Raw genomic sequence first — 22,112 nt, forward strand, 5'->3', positions numbered from 1 at the left:
CCAAAACGACCACAAGAAAGACTTAGAGGAAGCTACAAGTGATAGTTTTTAAATACAATACAAAGGTAACATGAGTAACTGCATGAAAATGGGTTTGCGGTAAACGCCGGTCTCACGGGTAGAGAAGGTAGACGCCTGGATTTAAAGAGAAACCAAGATGCATACTCAGAGGAAACTGTGTACAAACTGTAACATCGATGGATCTTGAAGTTGAAGTAAGGAGATTCGTCCAAGACTGGATAGTGGCATACTACTACTCTAGTTTCTACTACGTTAGTAACCCCTCTTTTATTTCCAAGTGTCCAAATGAAGTCAAAAAGAAAGAAAAACATGGGATCAATACTAACTACCCCCTGACTGCTTCCACAGGATTTAAGAGGGTATTATCAGCCCTTTATCTAAGATGGAAAGACATGGGAAATGGTCTTAGAGAAGCAATTGTTGCTGCACATCATTCTGGAAAGGCTTATAAACCCATGTCACGGTGAGAAAGATTATTTACAAGTGGAAAGCGTTTAAAATAGCTGCCGATCTTAAGCACCTGCACCCCCAAGGTCAGACCATGCAATGCTCAGAGAAATACAACAACAACAACAAAACGCAACATTTCAGACCCTACAAGCCTCACTGAGCACACTGAATGTCAAAATATATGACAGCACAATTAGAAGAAGACTGATCAAGTACGGTTTGCTTGGAAATGTTGCCAGGAGAAAGCCTGTTCAAGCGTTCACCAGCTGTGGTTCACAAAACTGCATCTAAACAAACCACAAGACTTCTGGAGCAACGTCCTATGGACGGATGAAACCAAAGTGGAGTTGCTCAGCAACATGTTTGGGGAAACACTCAACCCAATTCAAGTGCTGGACCATAAGAGAAGACGCGCATAAGTAAATACCCAAAAACCTTGATAAACTGAAGCAAAGAAGAATTGACCAAAATGTATCCACAATGATGTTAGAGACTAATAAAGTCATACAGGAGATGATTGCGAGTTATTGCTGCTAAAGGTGTATCGACAACCTGTTGAATCATGGTTGTACTTAGTATTACCCAAAATTTGGGGGGGTTAAAATTTTTGTTAAATAAATAATGGCATGGTGAAAAAGTTACAAGTTATTGTCTGTTTAAGGTGGCATATGCAAAAAAAACAACAACAACAAAATAAGAACAGGAAGTACTAACTTTTAAACATGACCGCATATAAAAAGACACATTCGACTTTTTTGATCGATTTATGATTATGTTTAATGTCAAGGCATGTTGGCTACTTCCTGATACTATGTCATTTATAGCAGCTATAAACAGTTATTTTTTTGAGTTCTTCTAGGTTAAATACCATCGATCTCGCTTTGTGTGCAGGCGCCACTGTAATGCTGGAACAGGTTTGAGTTTTAATTGTAAAGCGTAAACGGTTATTTGTTTTAGCCCAGCAAAGTGTTGTTGCTGCCCTGGAACCAGTTTTTCAGTCTGAGGGCTGGTGCTTTGTCTATGTTAAAACAAAGAACTGGTGTGAAATTGGGTACTGGCTCTAAACTAGCTTCATGAACCGCCTTGGTGGAAAAGAGACCTTGGAAGGACATTGTGTGTCATTGTGTGGTTCCAACTTGGTGTCATGATCGTGTATGGTTGAGACGCTTAGATGCCCTGATTTAAATCAATCAGCTATAACGTTAAAACCCAAAACTTTAAGTCCAATATTGTGCATGTTCCCCTTGTACCACCGGGCAGCTCTAGGGCATGACTCCACAAGACCTCTAGGGCTATGCTTTGATATCTGGCACTGAAGAGTTAGCAGCAGATCCTTTGGTTTTATGGTTGGGACTCCATGGATTGGAGTCCAGCATTGTCTTTTCTGTAGAATCAGACCAGATGGGCTGGCCTTTGGTCCCCACAACCATAAAATAGCCTAGTATTGGTATATAACTGCAAATCAGTGTTATTCATCTCACCTGGCAGTGGTGGTGCTTTATAGAGACAGAATTAAAGTTTCATCACACTTATCATAATATCTCTCAAGCAATTTAAAAAGCATGATCAGACTCAAAGGTCATTCGGGGAAAGAATAACAAAGTAATGCCCAAAGATGGGGTAAGTGTTTTCCTACATGATGATGTTATGAAATCGTAACAGCTCAGTTAAGGACACGCGAATGAGGAGCAAGTCAGCCTTTGAAAAGTTAAATTAAAGGTGATCCTCATACAGGTGAAGATACCCATACAAGCGTTATGTAAAAGATGTGATCAATAGGGCCAGATACACAGAGCTGAGTATCCGCATACAAGTGTTTATCAAATCTGTTAGATTGGATAACTGATCCAGCGCAGCAGTGCACAATAAGTAGAGGGCCAAGCATGGAGCCTTGATGCACACCACTCAGGCAGAAACTTTATGCAGGCAGAATTCTCATATTTTCCTTAAACAGTAAGTTTTGTGAAGTCAGGGTTGCTACTGTAGGTTTCATATTTTAGAGAATTGGAGAATGTCATACCGAAGCGACTTGCTGAGGTCAGCTACTGTCGCTGTGACAGAAGAGCATCTGTTTGTCGGTGTAGGAGTCTCACTGACCCATTTCTGTCCACTTTTTCTGCATTTTGTCTCTCTATTGTTTATCTAAAGGTCAAATGAAAACAGTCAGGTTATTCTTACTAAAATAGGCAAAAAAAATACAAAAACAATTAAGCTAAATCTTTCCTGCTAAAGGGTCATTTATTAACCCATTGTTTCTCACTGGTTTTAAGATTCACTATCTGTACCTCCATAACTCAGAAACACGCAAAAGGTTACGCTGAGCACCATGTTCATTGGCCGGACTGAAACACTAAGCTCATTGTCAAAGCAACCCCCTACACACACACACACACACACACACACACAAAGGGCCATCACAGTGCCAGGCAGGGCGAGAGCCAGCATTGCTGGAATGCAGAAGGGCCAAACTGGTGTTAAAGAGAAAAATCTACATCTTTATGTGAGAGAGAGATCAAATGAATGAATGACACCAAACAGTTGGAAAGACATAGCATTCCTATTGCAGGCCAAAAGGGGAATAGTCACGTTATAACCACCCACTATAGACGTAATACAACGTTGCCACAGCCACACTATTCACACAGCTCAAGATGTGCAAGCTTTGGGAGATTGCTGATATAGACATATATCCATATATATACACATATCTGTATATACAGTTACAAGAAAAAGTATGTGAACCCTTTGGGATTACGTGGATTTTTGCATGAATTGGTCATAAAATGTGCTCTGAACTTCATCTAAGTCACAACAATAGAAAAATACAGTCTGCCTAAAATAATACTACACAAACATATGTTTTCATGTTTTTATTGAACATAACATGTAAACATTCACAGCGCAGGGTGGAAAAACTATGTGAACCCCTAGCCTAATGACTTCTCCAAGAGCTAATTGGAGTCAGCCAGGAGTGAGCCAACCTTGAGTCCAATCAGTGTGATGATATTGAATGTGTTGCTGAAAGCTGTCCTGCCCTTCAAAAACACACCAGTTTGGGGTTTAAAAAAAGCACTGTCTGATGTGAACCAAGACTCGCAGAAAACCTACGATCAAGAATTGTTGACACGTCCACAATAAGTTTGCAAAAGAGCAACTGGATGTTCCACAGCACTACTGGTAAAATATTCTATGGACAGATGAACCCAAAATTGAGTTGTTTGAAAAAAAAAAAAACCCACTATGTGTGTAGAAAAAAAAGGCAAAGCACACCAACATCAAAAGCTCATCCCCACTGTAAAACATGGTGGAGGGAGCATCATGGTTAGGGGCTGCTTTGCCGGATTGTTGTTATTGATGGAAAAATGAATTCCAGGGTTTAAGACATTTTGCAGGAAAACTTAAGACCAACTGTCCGCCAACTGAAGCTCCGCAGAGGATGGGTGATGCAACAGGACAATGACCTAAAGGATACAAGTAATTCAACAAAAGAATGGCTTTAACAGAACAAAATACACCTTCTGGAGTGGCCCAGTCAGAGTCCTGACCTCAACCTGATTAAAATGCAGTGGCATGACCGTAAGAGCGATTTACACCAAACATCCCAAAAATATTGCCACACTGAAACAGTTTTGTGAAGAGGAGTGATCCAAAATGACTCCAGAGGTCTGATCTGCAACTACAGGAAACGTTTGGTTGAGGTTATTGCTGCCAAAAGGAGGGTCAACCAGTTATTAAGTCCAAAGGGTTTACATACTTTTTCCTGCAACTGTGTGTATGTATATATATATATATATATTAAGTTGTAATAAGTCGTTATTACAAAAACAATCAAAGAAAGGCTATAGTAACAGACGGCTCATGAGAAGTAACCGTATACGTTTTAACATGCAGCTATACGGCAAGTGAACCTGATCAACTGGCAACCAATACCGAACCTCCTTATTTATTGAGGACTGAAACGGACACAGGAGCAGCCTCACAGATAAATAATTTAATGAAACTGGCCCGTTCTGGCTATGTATCCATGACTAATGAGGAATAGGGAGTTTACTTAGAAAATTGAAACCGACGCAAGTATCTTATCCTCTGCTGCAAACAAAGAGTGAAACTCAGGAGACGAAAGTATGCATTTCAACGAAGCACGTTCTCAACGTCAGGACCAAAACCAAGAGTAAGGAATAAATCTGGTCGATTTAAGGTAAAAAGCCATGATAACGAAGAAGTTCCCAATGAGGGCACCAACTTTAGGTATAGTTACCATCTATACAAAAGCCAACACTTGAGAAAATAAACAAAAAACAAACAAATTTCGTTCCAAGCACTTTTGCAGGGTCTTACCTCTCCTGCATACCTCTATTACCAATTTATTTGAGAATGAGTGTTTGCAAGCCAAGGTGGCACAGTGGCATAGTGGTTGGCACCTTCACCTCAGACATGCACTGTAGACTGACTGAGATTTCCAAACTGCCCATAGTTTGTCTGTGTGTTTGTACCCTGGGATGCCTGGCATCGTTTTCAATGTGTACCAAAAACCCTAGGATAGACTCAAAGCCCCCTGTGACCCCACATAGGACAAGGATGGAACTGATGGAAGGATAGATGGATTTTAGATTTAGGAATCTTATCCAGAGCGACTTACAAAAGAGCTTTGTAGTTTTGGCATTAGACAGATCATTACGCTGGGTAACTGACTGATGTTACTTAATTATTAACCTAAACACTGTTGGATTAGGCCTAGTCCTGAAGATACGTCTTAAGATTTTAGACCCCATACCCAGAAAGCATGGACATTTTGGCCTTAGACAACCAGAGCATTACTGGGATTTGAACACCAGATTATCTCAGATAGTACAAGCGCTTTTAAGGACCTCTTTCTACCCCCCTGATCTTTGCAAGTATACAAAATGTGACCTGTTATTGTATTGCAAAAAGTTTAAATCACGGCATATTTAAAAAAAAAAAAAAAAAAAGTATGCTTAAACCATAGACTAAAGCGATTGATTTTAATACAATATGATTAATGAGATTTTTAAAATACAAGAATGAAGAGATTCATTTTAACATGAAGAAATCACAAAACTTACATATCACTGAAAAAACATCATCTTTTTGTTTTTAAGCATACAACAAGGCATGACTCCGGTTCCAATAAATGAATAGAATTATTTTTAATAATAAAAAATAACGTCCATTCTTATTTCCTCATCTAATGTTTCTTCGACTTTTTCTTCCTCTCTGATTTGCTGGCCTCTTCGAAAGCTTTTCTCTTGGCTGCCATTTTGTTTGCCTGAAAGACAAGGACAATTGAGTTAATGAATATTAATGCATCATGGGACCTGGGTCGTGAGAGCAGACTACTTAATGTGTGACCTGCTGGACTTCTCCAAGTGTTCACTTAATGACCAATCAATCGTGTAATGATCGTTACCTCGCGAACTTTCCTCTTCTTCCCGAACATGATTTTATCATAGAGGTATTTGTCCTTCTTCTTCATCATCATGATGGCGAGCCTCTTTTCCTCAGCCTTCTCTTCTTGTTCCAGTCTCTGCCGGTTGTCCCGAGTCACCTTTCCAGGGGTCACCTTCGCCGATAAGGCCTGCAAATCAACAAAAAAAACATCAGACACCACACCCAACACTTCTGATAGTTTCCTCATTCTTCATGCTGTGCAAACAATCACACACACACACACTGCCAACCCTTTATTGAATTTGTGAAGTTAAGGAATAACTGTCAGAACAAAGGACGTGTCTGGAGATTTAATGAGATGACCATTACGTAGGACATGACCTAATAAACGAGTACTCTGTTTGCTTGGAGCTTCTGTACTTTCCAACATCATCATCCTGAAGATCCTCACAATTTATTCCCAAAGCATGCTATCCATTTGTACACAAGAATCTTTAGTGCATCCAAGTCCAACAATATTCTACTAATAATGGAAATCCTCGCCCTAATATCCGACCGCACTAAGATTTCTTCCGGTCAACTTGGGAGTTCCTGAGAGACCTGGGAGGGTTTTCAAGGTGTAAAGCAAGCAGTCCAGTACTGAGATAACCTTTTTTTTTTTTTTTTTTTTTAGAATTTTAGCATTAGTGAAACATTGTCCATTACCCATTAAACGTACTCATTAACCTGAGTCTTGGGCTAATCAATTCACGTTTATACCAACCTACAGCAAAAAAGGGCTAATGGTTAACCCGAAAGGCCTGACATAAATACGGTGTGGACGCGAAAACCGGCCACCTGCGATAGATTAGCGGCTCTGGAGTCACCAGAAAGCAAGTTTAAGGACTGGACATACAACAGCAAGCTGCAAATCCACCTCACGTCTGCACCTTTGCGCATCAAGTCATGGCTCATGGAACATTGCTCAGTCACTTCAGTGCTCAGTTTTCAGGCTTGGGATGGAGTAAACAAAGAGAGAATGATTAAGTTGTTGGGTGGAGAAACTAGCCAAGAAGCCACTTCACTAAAATGCAAAACTCGGCGCTAGGGCTTGTGATAAATCCAGAATCAAATCAGCACCTGAGTATCATGATATCATAGAGACAGATACCCTGGTTCTGGTTTCCCAGTCTTAATTAGAGCTGTGTGTTTTAATTGATCCTGATCTACGAATAGGTTTTGGATTTAGAAACTGTTTCACAAAAAAAAGAAGCCTAAAACGGACAAGAAATAGAATAGAAACCGCTTCCATCCTCATGTTTTGCAAGAGTATCGCTGCTGCTTCTTCATGCTTTACCCATTATCCATGCATTTTGCAAAAAAAAAAAAAAAAAAAGAAACATCAAACACCACGATGAAACTGTCTCTGGAGACCTTCCCAGGAAAGCAAGACCAAAAGTCATCTCTGCTGGAGAGGAGAAGTTCATTAATAGTCACCAGCCTTAGAAATCACCAATTAACAAATACTTGGTATTTACATCTCAATATCAACTGTTCAGAGGAGATTATAGTGTATTTTTTTTATAATTTATAATTTTATAATTCAGGAACGATCATGGAATTAGATGTATATACACATCAACATGATCAGTAATAACATCTCTGGTTGACTCTAAACTGCAATTCACTGCTGAGGACCTGTATTACACAATGACAATAAAGTCCTATTTATTAAACCAGTTTTATTAATTAAACCGTCCTCTGATATAAGGGACATGATGCTTGTTTCCATCATAATAATAAAAAACAGCGCGTGATATAAAGGTTATAAACAGCCATCTGATAAAACCGGTGAACTTTGTCCTGGAGACGAATCACGCAGTCAATGCAGCGCTTGTTGTTTTTAAAGGATTGTACACAAAGAGGGATACTACTGTAAATTCACACTCCACTGTAACACTGGGCTGATAAAGACTGTGACTTGATTAATATTTTTATTAAATAGAACAAGAAGAAAAATAATAACTATTATTATATAATATAAATCACAAGAAAACTTTTTTTTCCTGGACGGTTACATTTCCTTTATTTGCACAGCGTCCCTCACCTTCCCCTGTGTTCTCTTCTGTTCCATATCTTTTAGTTTAGCCTCTTGTTCAGCTTCTTCCTCCTCTTCTTCTTCCTCCTCCTCTTCATCATCATCATCCTCCTCCTCATCTTCTTCATCCTCCTCCTCTTCCTCCTCTGCAATTGAACAGACAAAAACCAATCCATTAAAGAACCCAACCCAAGAACAAACTTCCCACATCACACGGAGAACTATTCTCGCTCGCTCACCAGGCTTCTCTCCTCTCTGGATTGCCAGGAGTTTCTGCCTCTCTGGAGGAACGTAGTCGCCCTCTTTCTCCTCGACGAAGGGCGACAAGTGGGGAGGGAGCGAGACTCCCAGGAAGTAGTCCTCCACGGGAAGGAGCATCTTGGCGTTCACGCAGTCGTAGACCCACTGGGGCTGGATGTAGTACCTGCAGAGTCATGTGATCAGAGTGAGGAATAAATAAATGGGCCTGAATCCAAAAGAAAAACGGTCCGACTGATGCCGTGAGAAATAGATATTCAATTATATTTCAATTCAAATGAAAATAATACAAAAAAAAATAATAAACTTAAATTCCGTAGTGTTTGTTTGTTTGTATTATGGTTTATTGGCAGATCAGCTTTACAGGCCATTTCATGGAAGATACATATTACCATTCAAACGATACAAAGTTATATATAAACACAATGAAAGGGATTTAAAAGGATGTAAAATAAATGAAATGAACGGATAAATAAAAAAATAAATATTAGATAACAACATCGACTTGGCCAGAAGGACAAGATTTTATAAGTGCTTTGTGTTATAATTCTACACAAAGTTCTGTAAATGTACTTTTTCCTAATGTTGTCCAGAATCATGAACATGCACGGGAAGGTCAAGAACACGCTGTGACCATCTGGACGATCATGTGACACGAATTCAAAAATAGATCGACTCACACAGGAAGTGGATGGAGAGAGAAAGAGGGGGCTGGAAAAAGTGCAGGAGCTGAAAGAATGGCATTGTGGGTCAGCGCATATCTATGAACCAGACGCATAATCACTACTCAGAATGTGGCTGGTGACAAAACGGCACACACTTGGAGAAGAACGCAAAACTGACTTTTGATTGTAATAAAATATGGCTGACGGGAAACTACACACGTTATGATGTTCTTTTTGACGTCACTATATAGGGCATTGATATAAAGGCTTCTTATTCAAAATAAATAAATAAAACATTTGCATGAGCTGACGTGTAAGTGTATGTAAAGCGCACCTGTTTATGTACTGTTTCTCCAGGCTGGGCCTGTCCACCACGTGGTGCGTGATCGTCTCGTCAGTGATGTCATACGTGCTCCCGATACACAGAGATTTGTCCCAGGACACCTGTGCTCCAAAACACCTGTAGAAGTCAGAACAGGGAGAGAGAGAGAGAGAGAGAGAGAGAGAGAGAGAGAGCATGTGTGAGGCTGAGAGAGATTTCCATACTTGCAAGCATTTGCTTAAAACCTCTCTCTCTTTCTCTCTCACACACAGTCACATGACTCTCTCATTCCTTCATCTCCATCTGTAATATTTACTACATATCTGCGCATTTATATTAAACTCCTCGTCACCTCAACACGAACGCCAAAGACTCTCTCGGCACTTCTCTGTTTAGGAAGACCCTGAGACCCTCAAACAGCTTCTTGTGTTTGTCCTCGTCCTGCTGAGCCTTCACCCTCGACTCCATCTTCTCCATGTCCTCCTGAACATGGAAAAAAAAAAGGAAAGAAGATTTGTTTAACTTTCTTTAGGTCACATTCTGACTCTGCTCCAACAATCATCTTTTCGCCCTTTATGGAATCAAACGGTGGTTGGAAAATAGAGTAAGAAGATACAGATGAGGCGGAAAAAAATTAACAGGTGGGAACAGCTTGGTGCATATTTGACAAGGGTGTCTTTAAGAAAAAGAACACATATCTAGTACAGAACAGTTTTCTATTGATTTGTTTGTTTATTTTATTTAGTCATTAATTAAAATTTTTTTTGTAAAAAAAAAAAAAAAAAAAAAGTTAAATGAAACTCAATTAAGTCTCTCAACATTTTTTATATTTAGTACAGGTTACTGGTGTTTATAAACATTAATTAAGAAAAAAAAACTTTAAAAGATGTAACATTCTTACAGTTGATTTTTGACACACTATTACTTTATATCACTGAATTCATTATTTAAAAAAAAGAATAAAAAGTATATATTTATTTTTAATTATTTCTTAACATTCCGAACCATTTTATCATTTTTATTTAGTACTTCTGTCTCACATCGACACAGATTTTCTAAAACCATTGAGCTTAAATTTTAAACTGACACTCTTATTTTTATATTATTTTATTATTAAATATGTATTAGCTTTCAACTTCGTAATTCATTAACTTCAATAAATTAAAATAGAAATGTATTTAAATATTTATTTATTTACAACAAATTTACTAATTTTACAATGAGTAAATTAAACTCTTAAATATCTCAAGTGACTTTTATTTTATTTTATAGCATTGATGTCTACAACATTGACACTGATTTCGAAAAACTTTCATGTCAACAAATGAAAAAGCTGTAATGCTTTTGCAACTTATTCCTTAAACACTTATCATTGTTTTGTATTTGTATAAATATTTATTAATTTTACTTTAATTAAATATTATATTTTATGTTTATTTATTTATATATTTAACTTGAATAAATGTCTTGACTATTTAAATAAACTCTAAATTACCAAAGATATTTTATTTCATTTCCCAAAATGTATAAACAGTATTGGGGTCAATAACACCAAAAACTTCTCAACTCAACTATATAAGCTGTAACATTCTCTAAACTGATTTCTCATACATTTTATTATAATTAATTTTTTATTAATATGAAATAATTAATAAATAAATTTACATAATTATCTGAGAAATTAAACTTTAAATTAAAGTTTAAATTATTATTTAAATTAAATATCTCTTTTTATTCTTGTTTTTATATATATATATATATATATATATATATATATATATATATATATATATATATATATATATATACACACACACACACACAACATTATTGGTGTTTTGATTCTGGAGAAACTTTCAGCTCATTGCCTCACACACATGATGATCCGGCCCTTGCGCTGATCGTGCTGTTTGTAATATCCTACTGTGTAACCTGAGTGACCAGCTCCCCGGTGCAACACCTGTAGCTACAGGTGTGAAAAAACGACAAACCTGTGCTACTTTCACATTAACACAACGCTAAACAGTTCGAGCTTTAACAGAAGCGCCTTCGTGCATCGACCCTCACCCCTTCTGCAGGAAAATGGTCGATCTCAGCTTCCTCTTCTTCAGCCGTGGAGACGACGCGAGCCAGACTGGCGCTCAGCGCTGACAGTTTCTGCAGCAGACAGAAACCCGGGTTAGATTTAAATGGCTCAAATCACGGTGGTGAGGGTGTAGTGGTGGAACGTGAGGTGAAGATGATAAACAATTATAATTTAAAAAATGATAAAAAAAAGATTAAATCTTAGAACCTCCAGGTAGCTCTCCGAGTCCATGGCGTAGTCCTCCTCGGGTTCAGCTTTAAGATCAGTCTCTCCTTTTCCATCAAGCTAAAACAGAGAAAAGAATAATAGGTACAGATTAGAGAAACACACAGAAGTGAACAATCCAGAAGTACAGAATACAACAGAAACTTAAAAACAAAAATAATAAATAAAAATAATTAAAAATAAATACATCAACGGGCAAATGATTTGTAATTACCTCAGAATAACTGCTTTATTTAAAAATAGTTGGCAATAAAAAAATAAAAATAAACAAAATGCCCCATCATCAACTCTGAACAGGTGTGTTTTTCAATTGTTTTTCTAGTTTATATATATCACAGCTCTACAGTTAACCATGGGTGTCTCCCGCAAGCAGAAGGAGTGGATAGCTTAGAAGTCCCAGACTTATGAACAAGAATGTTTGTAAGTCAAATTCGTTCGAAAGTCCGACAAAGTGAGCCTTATACACCTATGACACAAATATACAATGTATAGCATAATAAAAATGTTTTGGTTCTGCGTTATACTTTTATGAGACTGCGCTTTTAAATCGTGAGGGGAATCCAGGTGACGCAGCGGGGTCAGCTGACCTTGTTTAAAGGCAGCCGGGGAAGATGTCGAGGGAAGGACAACCCTAAATGGTGTTTACTGCGCGCGTTAATGATGCCATTTCTGTCAGAACTGCTTTCGGACTGTGAACTTGAGGACAGCTTTAAAGGACAGCCATTTTCTATTATCGTGCTATACCGGACTTCTCATGCATTACTTTACACACTAAAAACACTGTACATAATTGTACAATGAATATTGGTATCTAGTGCACTGCATAGCCTATTTATTTTTTGTCCAACACATGTGAGATACTTCTGCGATTTGTTCCGGTCAGTTCCGTATCTGTGGAAATTCATAACTCAAGTGTTTGTAAGTTGGGGACTATCTGTATAGTATATTATAGTATGATGCAGGATTCAAAAACACATTTAAAGCCACAAAGAGATACACCGGTCAATCATAGCACTAAGTCAGAGCCCATCCCTAGTGATTCTCGATATCATATATTATATCCAATTCAGGCATCAGGAGAAGAAACAAATCAGAAAAATAAATCTACAGCGACTCTACTGGGAATGAAGAAAAGATGTCTGAGCAACAGTTCAATCATTAATCGTAAACTTCATTAGGGAGCTTGACGACCTAGGCCCTCCCGTCCACGAACCACTGGGAAACATGCGTCCCTTGGACAATAAACTCGACCACATCGAGCCGCAGGTATCTGTACAACGAGTAATGAATGGCTGCTCTATTCCTATTTTTTTTTCCATTCTCATGATGGAGGCATCCGTCCAACAGGGCATCATCAAGCAGAATCACAGAGATGATGTGTCTGGTTTTATGTTAGATTCTTTATTAATATTATTATTATTATTATTGTGGTGGTGTATATGAGGTGATGCGCGAACTGCAATCTTATCACCAGGAATAATAAGCAAGCAAAAATAAACACGAACTAATAATAAAAAAGACCTTATCGTCAAAGGCATTTCCAACAAGACTCTACACGAACATGACGTTCTCATGCAAAGCTACCCAACCCCACCTAGAAGTCTCTGACCACATCACTTTAATGCTCACTGAAGCATACAAACCACTAAACAGGTCAAGGTGGCCAGAGGAAGCTATAGAGCCTGAATCAGCTCTGCACAGGGATGTCTTAATGATACTCGCTTTATTAAAAAGATTTTGTATAACGACAATCGAGGTAAAAAGGATTTATTTGGATATTTTTTCGGCTGGAGGATGTTTTTGTTTATTATTCTTTAATTAATGACTGTGTTCTTAATCAAAATTGTGAGCGAGCGCACTCCCTTGGCTGAGAAGCAGCCGCACACAAGAACGGTCTCAGGATGCTTTACAGTTGGACAGAGGGTAGCGCTCATCTTTATATAACACAAGAATTTGGGAATTTGTAATTAAAGAATCAATACGTTAATTTATTTAAAAATGTATATTTAAAAAATCCTCACTATTACGAAGAGTAATCCGTATATATGTAAACAGCACAATATTTACTTCTCCGTACATCTTGTAATTAATTAAATCAAATCAATTTATCCATGAGTTATACACATTCCAATAGTAAATGTTAATTGCAGCAGCATGAAAGTTTTAAACTAACAGCATCAGGTATCCAAAGTGTTTTAAGGAATCATGGAGGAAGTGATTCCTCCAACGTTCCTAATGGTGGAATTTAATTAAAGCAAGTACATTAAAAATATTTATGGCACCTTACATTTAAAATACACTTTAGAACGGAGTACAGCTGAGAACTTTTAGTTTTAGTACTTAAATCAAGATTATAGAGTGTGTGCCCTTCTGCATGTCACCATCATGATTCCATTTAGGAAAGAATGGCCAAAAAAGTGGAAATCTAGATTGTTAAATCTTGTGATAAGTCTCTGGCTCTCCCAAATGAGTGGTAGTCGTAACCCTAATGTGGGAGTCCGCTAGTGATGGGGAGGAATTGGACCCAACTAAAATAGGGAGAAAATTAGAGGGGGGGGGGGGAATATATATATATATATATATATATATATATATATATATATATATATATATATATATATATATATAAAAAAAACATGACAAACAGTGGTAAAGGAAAGAGGAAGATCGCTGAGCAGCTGAAACGCAGTCCAAACATGGGTGCAATTAGGTGATAAGGAGCAAGCTATAGTTGTACCCACCTATTAATAAAAAAATAAATTGGACAGTTCTTGGCATGGAATTGGAGAGTGGTGCACTTTTTTTTAGGGACGTGTACTTCCTTCTTTTCTCTTATACAACGATATCAGATCTGTGACACGCAGAGATGAGTGACAAATAAAAAAATAATAATAAAATGATACAGTATCTTAGTAACGACATACGTTATTGAATTTAATCATTTGAACAAGGACGTTAAGTGAGCCTGATCTAACCCGAGAATCGATTCTTTTGACACACGAATCTATGAAGAAAACATGTCGTTAAAATACTTTTTCATTTCCTCGTGAAATGTAAACTAATTTCTACGACTTAATAGTTTAAACTATGATCAAAACAGTTTGTGTAAAATAACAAAGCCCAGAAAATTATGCATTAAAATAAATAAAACCCATGCAAAATCTTTACATTTGGGATATTTGTGAAACATGTACCTAATTACATAACCAGGCATCATCATCTTAATAGTACAGTGCACAAGCGACAAAAACACTTTTCAATCCCGATAAGCCGTTAAGTGAGCCCTCGTGTATTGTACACGTGGGGGGCGGAGTCGCTCCCGAAGACCAGGATAGCCACCAGGATAGGACAGTTTAATTATAAGATAAAGATGATTAATGAGTCTGAAGAACTTTGAACTGAACTGTAATTACTGTTCTCTTTAAAAGGGAGTCAAACCAGGGCAGGAAAATAAATAAATGCCCCCCTCCCTCCAAATCCCTATCCACCACCCCTGCCCGCCTCAGAGCGAAAGAGACATCAAACGCGCTTACTGTAGGAGTCAAGCATTCAGACTTGTACCATTGTCTGGGTGTACATCACACGCGCGCGTGCACACACAATAGCACAATGGAACAATAGTAACAGCGGCATTGTGCACACCAGTCTGGAAGAGTCTGCACTCATTTGTGTCCTTTAATTCGTCATCCGTCTGCAAAAACCAGGGGAAACTGTGTGCACACGTGTGTATGTGTGTCTAATTATTCAGTGTATGTGTGTTACCTTCGGTGGGTAAGCAAGGTTGAGGGTTTGGTAGAGGCGGAAGTTGACGAAGCCAAGCAGTGTGGTGTAGAACTCTGTGAAAGTGGCCATGACTCTGTAATCCACATCTGTAGGATGCTAAACACACACACACACAATGTTTAACAACAATTAATTATAATATAGCTGCACCAACTTGAAAACCAGTAAAGTGTACTGGGTGAAACCGGAGGCACAGCATGTTTAAGATGCATAGTATACAGGTTGAGTCCTCGAATTACGAACGAGCTCCAATCCAGGAGCATGTTCGTAAGTCTGATTTGTTCTTAAGTCGGACAAAGTGAATCTTCTATGCCTTTAACATGAATACACAATATAAAGCATACCAAATCTATATCTCTGTCCCCTTTCCTCACACTGCCTTCATGTGGCCAAAAACTGTAACCGCATCGAAGGAAATAAATCTTGCAGCGAAATGTAACAGTGTTGTTGCTGTACCTTTAAATCACGAGAAGAATCCTGAACGTCGTTGTCTTTTTTTTTTCCTCAGAGCTGTTGTCCACTGTATTGGACTGTGAACTCTGTTTTGTTGATTATTTTTGCGGAAATTAGGATTATTCAGCACCAGGACTGTTTTCATGCTCCCGGACTGATTTATTGAAACTAGTGAGGCCAAGTAATTTCTCCCGCACCGCCACACACATACAGTATACGGACTTTGGACATTTTACACATTTACTTACACACTAAAAATATTGTATATAGGTGTAAATATTAGTATTTGGTGCACTGCAGTGTCTGTTTTTTGTACGATACATGCGAGATACTTCCATGATTGAACTGTTCATTATCTGCGGAAATTCGTAATTCGGGGGCTACCTGTATAGGAAGCACAGCCTTGGCAGTAAAGGAGGCGTGGCCTGTGGATCAGTATCAGTAAAAGGAGGTGTGGCGTCTGTTTAGGGAAAGAAGGCGTTGTCATGATGCAGGTCAACCCGACCTAGTAAAAGGGGAAAGGGGGCGTGGCCTGTCCAATCAAGTGTCAAAACATTTATTAATAAGTTAAATTTATGAAATCAATTAGTATTAGTTATTTGATGTTGGTGCTTTAGCCGGTATAATGTGAACATCCATCATGTTTTGGTCTGTGTCCGGGTCTGAAGCGGAACCGCGCAGGCATTTACGGCTCTACAGCTGTGATACCTGCCATCTGGCCCGAAAAAAATATAGACGTCATTGTTTGCTTACACAAATGATGGTCGCAGAGTCTCTCTTTCTCTCCCTCTCAGTTCCCTCTGGTCTCTCGCTTCCAGCCACGGCTCATGTTGACTTTGAACCATCGATTAAAAACGCGTTTGATTTTAAGGCTGGGAGTGAGTACAGACGGACCTAATGTAAATAACCTGATAAAAGACGCGCTGTTTTTTTTTCGACCGGGAATCAAGACAGTAAGACGAATGACATTTAAATAGGCACGGGGGTACAGACACTGGGTTCCTCTTCTAATTTAATTTGCGGTGCAGCATTCAGGAAGCGCAGTGTGTAAACTGTCGGCGGCAAGTCTCCTCTGTACTTACGTCATGAGCAAACTGATACGGTACGATCCAGGTGATGATCTGCCCCAGCACTTCTGCCTGGTAATAAATGCCCTTGATGGACAGAAACACCTGGAAAGGAGGAAAAAAAAGGAAGAACGTATATATAAATATATAAAGGGGTTATTAAATGGTCGTAAAGGGGTTCCTGGGGCAGCGTAAGGGCCAACAGGGGCAGAGTAAAAGGGGGCAGGGTTGGCGCAAATGGGTAGAGGTTAAAACGGTTAAAGGTCATCATCATCATCGCATGTGATTGTTTACCTTTTTAAGCGACCGCGAGGCAATGATGTAATTCATCCACTCCACACTGAGTCTGCGGCACAGCTGGATCGTCTGCACGTGGCACTTCCCGGTGCGAGCGAACGTGGAGAACAGGAAGCACATGGACAGGGCGTCGTCCACGTCCCGCAGGGCATCGATAAACGTCGGATACCTGTTAAAAGATCGAAAATAAAGGCAGCCGTCATTGGGCTTGAAATAAATCGAACGGATGAGGATGGTGCGAAGACGTGACGCTCCATCTGGTGCTGAGAAGCGGTACTGCACGCTGCCTCACCTTTCTTTTACGACGTGGTCTAGTTTGTACGCGGGTTTGTTGTCCTTCAGCTTCTCGACGGAGCCCCACTCTGCTTTCCCGTACGCTTTCCGCAGCTTACGCACGAAGATCTAAGAGGAGTGATGAGCACAATGAGAAATCTTTGTTTATAAAAATTTTAATTTTTAATCATCTACCAAGAAAGTTGTGATTGGAAATTAATTAAGGATGACCGAGGCGATCTCGTTTACCTTATACTCCCTGAACTTGCCGACGATGGGCTCGTGCAGGAGGAAGCGGATGTCTTTGAGCAGGTAGAAGGTCCTCTGAGCCGTGGAGCCCTTGTTCACCTTCTTCTTGTGTTTGGGTTCGTGGGGATAAATTCCTTTCAGGATGCACAATCGCCTGCACGGAGAGGAGAATCGAGATTCAACAAACTTTATTAATCCCAGAGGGAAATTATTATTATTATTTCCATTTCATATCACACTCAATGATTGTACTGCAGCTGCCTGCACTTCACACACACCACAGTATACAGTTCTTACTTTTTTATACTATCATACTATTTTATTTATTTGGGACTCCAGTCAAAATCACCCCAGTTTGTCAGAGAGCATAAAGATTAAACTTTTGAGCAAATTAAGTCAGCTGTGACCTGAATGGACTGAATGACCAGCTTATCACAATATAGTTACAATATCTTAATTTTTTTGTGCAAGAACATAATTTTTTTTTAACTGTGTAATATTATATTACCTTGTGAAATTTGATTTAATTGAAAGTATTAAAAACTACTGTATTGTTTTTTTTCGTTTTGTATTTATACACAGTAACGGTTTTTCGGCCAGGCGCTGACAGTGTGGTTTCCCAAATTTTCCACTAAGAAAGTCATCATAAACATTCCAACAATCCACATCAGGATCACCACTTGACATTAAGGTGTTAATTTAGCAAAGAGAATCTTAGCGTCACATTTCCTAATCTAATGTTTAATTAGCATTTTACAGAAATGTGATCTACATGTCAACTGACCTGAAATCAGCCAGACTCAGACTGAGCTTCTTGCGCGCTTTGTTTCTGCTGATGTAGTTGGTGGCCGAGCCGCTCTCATACTGCAGAGAAAAAACAAAAACAAAAAGACATATCAAACCCAGACTTTATAAAATGATCTACAAGGAAATCTAAAACCAGTCAGGTTTGGGCCAGCGGTGGTTCAATTAAGTGATGGTAAGATGAAGCTTAATTTATTCAAGATTCATTTCACTAAGCTTCATTTAAGAGCTCGTTGTGCTCCATCTAGTGGACAAATTTCATGTGGCGACTAGCCAAAATGTAACATTACAAGCCAAAATGATCGTTTGCATTTTTCTTCTTAATGTATCATGAAATGCAAAAAAAAAGAAAAGAAAGATTTTCTTTATCTCGATTTATGAATTTAAGAACAAAATTCTAAATAAATGATTCAGAATGATAAATGATTCAGTCACGTAATTCATGTGTTGCTGGTCATGTGACTCTCAGGGAACTGACACACGTCTCAAAGCTAAGCTTTATTCGGACACACCCACTTCTGCTCAATACGAGCTTCAGACATCTGTGTCACAGTGGGTTCGCGAGCTTAACAGTTTAAGGCTCTGGGTTACTGACTGGAAATTTTGGATTCAAACCCCCATCACCACGAGACTGTGCTCTGATTCCAGCTTCCCAACTGAAATGTGTGGGAAAAAAAGATTTCTAACATAAACAGACAAAGATTTATATAAAAAAAAAATAATAATAAAGTTTTATTTATTTTTTAATGCTCATTTTCATTGAATGAACATTTCTAGATTCTGATGTGACGGATTACACAACCTACAACCTTCACATGGCTAAAAAATAATGTGTTAACGTTCTCTATTAAATTGTTTATAAATGTGTGTGTTAAATTCTGTTGGGGAAAAAAAATATGCCAGTTTTCTCTAACACACACAGTCACATGGTTATAATTATTTTCGTTACTTTAATACTATTTAATTAAACCCTGTATTTGAATTCTTCTCTAAATCCAAGTACTTCTTAAATGGATGATTGTTTTTCCTTTTAGTTTATTATCCTTAATGAATCATTATTGCCTTTTTATTTGACTGGCATTCAAGTCAAACCGGGACTTCTTACTATTTTTACTTCTCTGTATAACCCCCTGCTACACTAATGCGCTTTTCCCAGCGTTTCACTAGTGCATGGATACCATCAAGGCAGAAAGTTTTCTTGATCTTCAAAAATCAGGTGTTCTACTCGCTGAAAGTCCATGATGTTCATGATCGCAGTGGACACCTCAGCCAGGATGGGTCATGCACAGACTTGTTAAAAACGCTAGCACTGTTCAAATGATTTATCGCAGGTTCCGTAAATGCTGATCCGTTTTTTTTTTTTTACGTCTTCGTTCACGAGAAATGTCATCATAAGTCCTGGTTTGACTCCAACACCCATCTTATTAATAATAATAATATTAATAGCAGTGGTATAGACCAATCATGTATGGGGTTGCTTCTCAGCCAAGGGAGTGGGCTCACTCACAGTTTTGACTAAGAACACAGCCATGAATAAAGAATGCTAGAAAAATATTCTCCAACCATCCAAGAACAGTTTGGTGACATTTCTTTTCCAGAATGATGAAGCTTCTTGCCATAATTTAGATTGTTTTCTGTTCTTAGTAACATTTTATCTTTTTCTGTCAGTACTGTATCTTTTTTCTTTCATGATTTATTAAAATAATGCTAACAAAATTGACAAAGGAAAAAACAATGGTAATATGAGTGCAAAAATAAAAATGAAAGCAAAGAATGCTAAAAGACAAAAAATATGATTATATTATTATTATATGTGGTAAAAATAATAGTTGAAAAAAAAAGAGATGATGGAAGATAAAAAAAACAAAGGCAGAAAGATAGAAGGAGGATGCTAATAAGGGTGAAAAAAGAAAAAAGGAAAGAAAAAAAATGACAGAACAAATAAGTAATTATTTTTCATACTTTTCTTCATTTATTTCTCATTCTTGTTAACTTTTATCTTTTTTTCTTTTTACATTTATCAGTCTTTTCTCTTAAGCTTTTACCTCTAACTTTTTTATTTCATGTCAGCATTCGTATTGCTTTTAATTGATTTTTACCTTCTTCAGTTTTCTTTTTTCAGTCAGGTTTTAAGCTTTCTTTCTTCTTTCAAATTTTTTTATTGAACAATTGTCATACATAAAAATTACAGAAGCAACTAATTAAATGTATTATTATTATCAAATGAAAAGAAAAATGAAAAACTCCCCACCCACCCAACCCAACTAAACTCAAACTAATCTGTGTGAATTAGATTGGTCATACATCCAGTCCGATGCTTGACCCAGTCCAGATAATCATTCAGCTTTCATTCTCTCTTTTGTTAACATCCTCCTTCTATCTTTATCGCTCTTCCATAATTTTTCCTCATTCTTTTAAGGCAAAATTGATATTGAGGCTCGAATAACGAAACCGAAATTTTGGGTCCATGGACAGTAATCTCCCCAGACCTTAATCGCATTGAGATCTTGTGGTTAATCCTTATGATGCGATTGAACGAACACAAACCCACAAATTTTCTATGCAAGAACAGGCTACAATTTGTCAATAAAAGCCTCTGAAATGCTTGTAATTATACTTAAGTCTAACATTGTAACATGTAAGAAAAAGACATCTAAAAACACTAAAGCAGCAGCAATAATATTAGTGTAATTCTCAAAACTTTTGGCCCCCAGCTTTAGTACTGTATTGGGAATCAGACAACATTGACATTATAATGTCTAATTAATAACCAATAAGAAAAACTGCTTGAATCTCATTTCCACATTAAAGCTCTACACAATAACCTGTAAGTTACATGCTTTTTAGTTTTACATGCCAACATGCTTTTTTCCCCTCTCCAAATGATTTCTCAGGTTTAACTTCATTATTTTAACTATTTTAACTATATTAAGAGATTTATTTCCACAGCTCCTGACGGTTTAATTATTTTCTGTTTTACTAGTATTAATACAACATGCAGGTCAGTGTAAAGTATGTATACTAACACACACACACACACACACACACACACTACACCAGAGCGCGTGCTCTACTCACCTTCTTCTTCTGTAAGCCTCCCATCGCGGAGAATCACACACACTCTGTCTCTGTCTCACACACACTGTAACACACTCGTGAGGAAGCTCACACTGCTCTATTTATTAAAAATATCCGCTAAAACCGAACACCGAGAGTCACGCGCAAGAAGGCAACAGGGCTCCGTGCACACGTGCGCCGAGTGACGTCAACACTCTGCGACGGAAGGCCCCCTGTGAGAGTCAGAGTGACCTCGGAAACGCCTGAATAAAAATACAAAAACCGATTTAATTAATAATTTTATTTTATTAGTATTAATTTTTAAAGTAGAAGTTTTAAATATCCTCCGTTTGTTTATTATATTTATATATTATGTAAAGTATTTCTCAGCTGCCCTTAGTGAAATAAAAAAAAACTAAATTCACTGAAAATGCTTAAGTGGTTTGCAATATATCATTTGTTGTACTGTAATTATATTTTCTTTATGTTATTATTTTATTTCATCTCATGTTTTATAATTCTTGGAATGTTTGATGTTTTAATCTGGATTTAAAATAGTTCTAATGTGCTGAGCCTTCTACACTATGTTAGGATCTTTTTTCTTCTGTTTTTGTGT

The 22,112-nt window shown here is 37.9% G+C and overlaps 1 protein-coding gene across 1 annotated transcript; it reads right to left on the reverse strand.

The window, feature by feature from the left end:
* Positions 1 to 5,460: 5,460 nt before the first annotated feature.
* On the reverse strand, positions 5,461 to 21,700 carry pes (pescadillo). The gene is made up of 15 exons (XM_053480465.1): positions 21,518 to 21,700; positions 18,420 to 18,499; positions 17,636 to 17,789; positions 17,406 to 17,515; positions 17,111 to 17,282; positions 16,832 to 16,921; positions 15,276 to 15,392; positions 11,496 to 11,573; positions 11,270 to 11,359; positions 9,555 to 9,685; positions 9,215 to 9,340; positions 8,197 to 8,381; positions 7,967 to 8,103; positions 5,900 to 6,067; positions 5,461 to 5,758 (listed from the first exon to the last, which is right to left on the reverse strand). Exons 1-15 carry the CDS (start codon positions 21,539 to 21,541, stop codon positions 5,678 to 5,680), a joined length of 1,743 nt encoding a protein of 580 aa, XP_053336440.1. The 5' UTR covers positions 21,542 to 21,700; the 3' UTR covers positions 5,461 to 5,677.
* Positions 21,701 to 22,112: the final 412 nt, after the last annotated feature.

This window comes from Clarias gariepinus, chromosome 21 (genome assembly GCF_024256425.1).
Source record: "Clarias gariepinus isolate MV-2021 ecotype Netherlands chromosome 21, CGAR_prim_01v2, whole genome shotgun sequence".
Lineage (NCBI taxonomy): Eukaryota > Metazoa > Chordata > Actinopteri > Siluriformes > Clariidae > Clarias > Clarias gariepinus.

What these genes read in the sequence shown, in the direction of transcription:
- pes (XM_053480465.1), bottom strand. Translation starts at nt 21,541, where the DNA reads ATGGGAGGCTTACAGAAGAAGAAG. An exon ending in GAGGCTTACAGAAGAAGAAG is followed by an intron (nt 18,500 to 21,517) that starts GTGAGTAGAGCA and finishes TTTTCTCTGCAG; the next exon opens with TATGAGAGCGGCTCGGCCAC. An exon ending in GACCACGTCGTAAAAGAAAG is followed by an intron (nt 17,283 to 17,405) that starts GTGAGGCAGCGT and finishes ATCTTTTAACAG; the next exon opens with GTATCCGACGTTTATCGATG.